The following is a 7,122-nucleotide window of genomic DNA, read 5'->3' as shown; positions in this document are numbered from 1 at the left end:
TTATTTAAGACAGAGGTGGAATCCATTGTTGTAGTAAAGGTGCCATCAGAGGGCAATGAGCAAGGGTCAAAAGTCCAGTGTACAGTCATGCATCTCTGGAGAACAGTCCTCAGGTGTTCAATGGTGTCACGATAGGGTTCAGGACTCAGAGACAAATCAGCTTCAGGGGGGAAGAAAGAAGCAAATTCAGGCAGCCTTAGGGAGGAGACATTCTAGGAACATACAGAAGGCAGAAGTAACAATGACAGCAGGCACTCACAACTTCTCACAGTGCCACTGTTCCAGCTTCTCAGAGCAGAGTGGTTTATGGGCCAACCTGATAATGGAAAAGAAGACAGGACAAGTTGGCTGACTGGATCTTAGCTTAAACTTCCATCTAGCTTTACCCCCAGGAGGGCCAAAGTGGAAGAGTATAGATGAAAATTAGAGAAAGACATTCTTAGCCAGAAGGCAAGGGAAATTGAGCCACCTAGTGGGTTAAGGCCCAGTTTTAAGACTTCAAGAAAATTGTAGGGCTGGAAAAGCCATGCAAATGGTATCAAGGGCTTGTTTCAGGGTCTAAGACTAAACCAGCAGAAATAGATGTCCATGTCCATGTGAAGGGAGTCCTAGGTCTCCGCCCTCTATTCCCTATGCTTATTAGGAATATTGCTAAAGAGGAGTGGCATTAGGGAGGCTTGGTAAATTGGGGATCTGAGTCTGCTTGATGAGTCCTGTTTTGGAAACTACCCTCTAGATTAAATGGCCAGGAAATAGAGATTATATATAGATAGATTTTATATATATATATATATATATATATATATATATATATATAGAAAGAGAGATAAATAGAGACAGCAGTGCTGCACTAAAGGAGTGAGAAAAAGAAGCGAAGGGATAAGTAGAAAATAGAATGGGATTCACCAGTAGTCGATTCCTTCCTTGTTCAGAATCTTCTTAGCACAAGTCATGTCATCAGTAAGGTCATCATCCAGGAACTCTGGCAGGAGTTACAAAGACAGGAATGTGAGAACTAAGTATTACCCAGAAAGATAATGAGTTCCCTCTTCCCTGGATTTACTAAGTCTGGTCCTTCTCGGAACTGGACACTTATGCTTGTTGCCTTCCTATATGAAAAAGCCAATACAGTAAGGTCCCCCACCCAGATAAGGACTCTCTTCACTTCTCTTGGGTGTCTTCAGAAGAATTATCAACTTCATCAACTCTGAAAATGCAGGGTATCAAACTTCAAGATATACAGACAGCTAAAATCCTCTACTTCAGGGGACTGCCTGGAGCTCTAGTGAACATGAAAATTCTAATGGACTTTTATTCAGTACTGTCAAGTCAGGCCCCACAGTTGTAGGCAGTGTAGCCAGAGGTGCTCTTGATACCAAACATGAGATTAGCCCAGAGGTAGGCTCTGGGAAAACAGAGGAACAGGATAAAAGGGCTACTCACTGTCACAGGAGATGTTACAGATGTTCCTTGACTGAAGGATCTTGTTGTCCTTGCACCAAACTTTATTGTTGATCTGGAAGAGTCCATATTCTGTGCTGCCATTGTTATTGACTATGGTTTGTGTATCATAGCCACTGGTATGAAATATAGTACAGATCCCTGAGGGGAAAATGAGAGAGAAGTAATACAGAGGTGTCCAGGCACACATTTATAACATAAATGAGGACCTGTATTACCAGACGTAGAAAGGCTTTCTAGCCAATCTCCAAAATATGGCAAAGCACAAAGTATCTTGATGAGATGAAGGATTTCAAAAAGGATCAGACAATAAGAGAAAAGGAAGATATATTAATAAATGTAATAAAAGAGTAGACACATAAGCACATAAGAGGATTATTAGATAATTGAATAAAAGTGAAGAGGAAAAAGAGAAGAATGGGATAAAATGAAACAGCAGAGAACTCACATTCAGGCAAGGCAATGCCTCCAAAGCCATCCATGTCTTTCAGAACCTGGGACAGCTCACATTTAGTAAATTGCTTTGCCTGGATGGCAGGAAACATGATGCCAACCAGGAGCAGAGAGATAAAGGACATCATTTCGGCTACCCCCAAGAACCTGAAATGGGGTGTCACACAGCTTCACCTCCTTTTATTTGTGAAGAAAGCCTCAGGGGCCCTGGCACCAAGCCCTACATCCAGGAAGAAGATGAAGAGAGACTACTTATGCCAACACAGAAACACTGAGCCTGCCAGCTTCCTTCCCATACTTTTACCCCATTTTTCCTTCTCCTCCCCTAATCTCTAATCCATACAGGTATTGTTTTCTGACCAGAGTTTCAATCATGATTCTATTCCCATTTGGCTTTGTTTGTACTTTTGTTTCTTGTAGATCTGGTTCTAGGAAGCAGGATGCCCCCAGCCTACTTCAGGAACAAAGAAAGCCTCAGGAGTAATATAAATGAAGCAATCAGAAAATAAAATAAGGGTCCATAGCCAAAACCCCCTTCCCCCTAGAGCCATACAGAATATGAAAAAGGAGTGTATATCATTACATGCCATAGTCCCAGGATCAGAATTTGGTTGGCACTTGTCCAATCAACCCAGGCATGGAACAAAGCCCAAGGAGAGTCCCTTGAGGTGGTGGTTCATGGCTGGGAGCTCAGGAATAGTGATAGTCTACAGCAACATAGACTGCAAGAATCATATATAACTTGGATCCAGTTCCTCATACTTAGGAAAACAGAATTTGAAAAATATGTTTGACAGTATCTAGTTATCCTATGAGCTATTATCAGATTCTCCACCCCTAACCACCACGACCACTAAATAGCCAGATACTACATTGGTGTTAATTAAGACATTATGTAAATCCAAATCTAACTTGTAGATTTGTTCATGGGTATGGAAACTTACAGACAGCCTCAGAGTTGGCCCCAGAAGGTTAAAAATAGAGTAACCCAAGCTAGTGGGAAGATAAGACTTTGAACACTTTAAGATTGGGCTAGGATATATCTGGGGCCTATAAAACAAGATTCTGGATCTGAGCTTTTCAGTGCCCTTGAGCAAGTAGAGTTAAGGGTACTAGTTCTGAATAATTACTCCACCTTGCTGGCATCAAGCTTCATGTCATGAAGCCAATAGCTGTTAGCCTCCTTCATGGCAGGGCTCACTCTCTTTATTCCAATCTCTAAAGCTGATTTCTTATATTGTCATGGGTATCTATTTTAGACTTCTAAACTGAAGGTATTCCAAACTGTTATATCCTACAACTCTTTAAAATCAGGGAAAACTCTCTCTCTTTTTTTTAAGATTTTATTTATTTAAGAGAGAGAGCACATGAGTAGAGAAAGGGGTAGAGGGGGAGAGAGAAACAGACTCCCCACTGGGCAGGGAGCCTGACATAAGGCTCAATTCCAGGACTCTTGGATCATGACCTGAGCTGAAGGCAGATGCTTAACTGATTGAGCCACCCAGGTTCCCTAGACTCCTCCCAGTTTTATCTGGTCTTCTATATCATGGATAATCAGAATATGAAGTAGCATGAGTGAAAAGAATGTAGAGGATCTTGGTGCCAAGAGAGATGAGCAGAAATTCCTGATAGCAAAGAGATACATGTTCAGAAATACAGAAAAAGTTTGCTACTGCATTTCTCCTCCATTCTACCTAGAGGCATTGGAGGGGTGCATGAAAGACTGGAATAGGAATTCTATCACACTAAGCAAGTATGGTTGAGAATATGGCTGGGAGTAGAGGATGACCTTGAACCATATGAAAGAGGGACAGATGAAGAAAATGTCTTTCCAATAGTGAAGTCTGGTGTAAAATGCCTCCTTCAATGGACTATAGACTAAGTACCTGTGATAGAATAAAATGGTGGGCCAAGATATCAGTAATCACAGGGGCTTACCATGCTTCCAGCCAAGTCAAGACTTCTGGCAACAGCCTGCTTGCCTATAATTTGGTTGTATCTGTCCTTCCCTGAAGCAATAAAAAGCAGCATCCAGGTCTGCACAGCTAAGCACAGAAAATAAATGTGCCTCAGGCAAGAGGAACCATTATTTCCCTAGAATTGTTTGTAAAATAGCATATTTGGGAGTCATCTGAAAAAGAAGCTAGAAGATGTCTTATGGGAACAATTACAAACATTCAGAGAAAGACACAGATTCTTGGCGTTAGACCAAAGAAGAACAACAAACAATGACCACAGTACTGAAAAAGGAAGTGTATGGAAAGACATCAGCACAGCTAATGGAGGAAAGCTCTAGTCAAAATCTCCCTTTCCTGATAGGTAGGGTGCTCTATGTACAGGCTGAGATGTGAATCAAGGCAGGGAGGAGGCATTAACAACACAAGGATTTTTCAGAAATATGCTTGGAAGCTATGTTCATTCTCTCAGATGCTGTGGTAAAAATCAGGTTTCTCAAACCAGTCCTATTTGGAAGACTTTTAGAAATTAAGGAATCGAAATCATCTTCTTCAAAACATACTTAGCGGTTGCCATCCACAACCATAGTTTGCAGATGGTAATTTACAGAGAAAGTCCAGGACAGTCTTTTGGAGGAACAGCCTCCACACCCTAGATCCACAATAACGTTGATCATTATTTCTTTTGGTTAATATACTCACCTTGTTCTACTTCCTCCCATAATCCAGGTAAATTTTCACTAGGTGGACAATGAGGCTAGATCTTGGACTTGACACACAAATTTTAGAAAAATTCTTAGTTGAATTAGAGAGTTATTTAAAGCAAAATTAGAGAAAGGAGTGATTTCTACTGGTGATATTCTTTTGGAGTTTCTTGCGCAAAAATCCTTTCAGAGTCACTATGGATTCACATTGTGTATCTGCACCAAAGGCTTGATCTCAATTTACATAGCATTATTTTGAATTGTTGTATTTGTATTACCATTTCTATAACTACTCTTATGCTTAAAAGAACCAATTCATTTTTTATTTAAATTCAGTTAATTAACATATAATGTATTGTTAGTTTCAGAGATAGAGTTCAGTGATTCATCAGTATTATATAATATCCAGTGCTCATTATATCACATGCCCTCCTTAATTTCTAACACCCAGTTACCCCATCCCCCCACTCCCCTCTCTTCCAGCAACCCTGTTTGTTTCTTATGATTAAGAGTCTCTTATGGTTTATCTCCCTCTCTGATTTCATCTTGTTTTATTTTTCCCTCCCTTCCCTTAAGATCCTCTGCTTTGTTTCTTAAATTCCACATATGACTGAGATCATATGATAATTGTCTTTCTCTGATTGACTTATTTCATTTAGCATAATACCCTTACTTCCATCTACATCATTGCAAAAGGCAAGATTTCAATTTTTGATGGGTGAGTAGTATTCCATTGTATACATACCACTTCTTTTTTTTTTTTAATCTTATTTCTTCATTTTTGTGAGAGAGAGTGGGCACAACTGGGGCAAGAGAATGGGCAGATGGAGAAGCAGACTCCCTGCTGAGCAGGGACACCCCCCCAATATCTGACTCAATCCCAGGACCCTGGGATCATGACCTGAGCTGAAAGCAGACACTTAACTGACTGAACCACACATCACCCCATATACCACTTCTTCTTCATCCATCCATCTATCAATGAACATCTGGGTTCTTTCATAGTTTGGCTATTGTGGACATTGCTGCTATAAACATAGGGGTGTATGTGCCCTTTCAGATCACTACTTTTGTATCTTTGACATAAATACCTAGCAGTGCAATTGCTGGGTCATAGGGTAGCTCTATTTTCAATTTTTTGAGGAACCTCCATACTGTTTTCCAGAGTGGCTGCACCAGCTTTTATTCCTACCAGCAGTGTAAGAGGGTTCCCCTTCTCTGCATCCTCCCCAACATCTATCTTTTCCTCACTTGTTAATTTTAGTCATTCTGTGTGAGGTGATATTTCATTGTGGTGTTGATGTGTATTTCCCTGATGCTGAGTGATGGTGAGCATATTTTCAAGTGTCTGCTGGCCATTTAGAAGTCTTCATTGGAGAAGTGTCTGTTCATGTTTTCTGCCTGTTTCTTGATTGGATTATTTGTTCTTTGGGTGTTGCGTTTGATAAGCTCTTTACAAATTTTAGATACTAGCTCTTTATCTGATATGTCATTTGCAAATATCTGCTCCCACTCTGTTGGTTGTCTTTTAGTTTTGTTGATGGTTTCCTTTGTTGTACAAAAGCTTTTTATCTTATGGTTTCACTTATTTGTGGAGCATAACAAATAACATGGAAGACCTGGGGAGATGGAGAGGAGAAGGGAGCTGAAAGAAATTGGAAGGGGAGGTGAACCATGAGAGACTATGGACTCTGAAAAACAACCTGAGGGTTTTGAAGGGGCAGGCAGTGGAAGGTTGGGGGAGTCAGATGGTGGGTATTAAGGAGGGCACGTATTGCATGGAGCACTGGATGTGGTGCAAAAACAATGAATACTGTTATGCTGAAAAGAAATAAAAAAATTTTTTTAAAAAGCCTTTTATCTTTATGAAGTCCTAACAGTTCATTTTTGCCTTTGTTTCCCTTGCCTTTGGAGATGTATCTAGCAAGAAGTTGCTGTGGCTGAGGTTGAAGAGGTTATTGCCTGTGTTCTCCTCAAGGTTTTTGGTAGATTCCTATCTCACATTTAGTTCTTTCAACCAATTTGAGTTTATCATTGTGTATGGTATAAGGAAATGGTCCAGTTTAATTATTCTTCTTGTGGCTGTCCAGTTTTCCCAACACCACTTGTTGAAAAGACCATCTTTTTTTTCCATTGGGTATACTTTCCTGCTTCCTTGACAATTAGTTGACCATAGAGTTGAGGGTCCATTTCTGGGCTCCCTAATCTTTTCCATTGACCTATGTGTCTGTTTTTGTGCCAGTACCATACTGCCCTAATTATTATAGCTCTGTAATAGAGCTTGAAATTTGGAATCGTGATGTCACCAGCTTTGGTTTTCTTTTTCAACCTTCCTTTGACTATTCAGGGTCTTTTCTGGTTCCATACAAATTTTAAGAATGTTTGTTCCTTTCTGTGAAAAAACCTAATAGTGTTTGGATAGGGATTGCACTGAATGTATAGATCACTCTAGGTAGTATAGACATTTTAACAGTATTTGTTCTTCGAATCCATGAGCATGAAATATTTTTCCATTTCTTTGTGTCTTAATTTCTTTCATGAGTGTTCTA

General features: G+C 40.0%; 1 protein-coding gene across 1 annotated transcript; it reads right to left on the bottom strand.

Moving 5' to 3' along the window:
- Positions 1-2,042, bottom strand: LALBA (lactalbumin alpha). The gene is made up of 4 exons (XM_004778922.3): positions 1,910-2,042; positions 1,444-1,602; positions 907-982; positions 1-316 (listed from the first exon to the last, which is right to left on the bottom strand). Exons 1-4 carry the CDS (start codon positions 2,040-2,042, stop codon positions 256-258), a joined length of 429 nt encoding a protein of 142 aa, XP_004778979.1. The 3' UTR covers positions 1-255.
- Between the last annotated feature and the right edge of the window lie 5,080 nt (positions 2,043-7,122).

This window comes from Mustela putorius, unplaced genomic scaffold (assembly GCF_011764305.1).
Source record: "Mustela putorius furo isolate JIRA1106 unplaced genomic scaffold, ASM1176430v1.1 tig00537227_pilon_pilon_pilon, whole genome shotgun sequence".
In the NCBI taxonomy this organism is placed as follows: Eukaryota; Metazoa; Chordata; class Mammalia; order Carnivora; family Mustelidae; genus Mustela; species Mustela putorius.
Note: the sequence above shows the minus strand (reverse complement) of the source record. Positions and strands in the feature narration are given on the sequence as shown.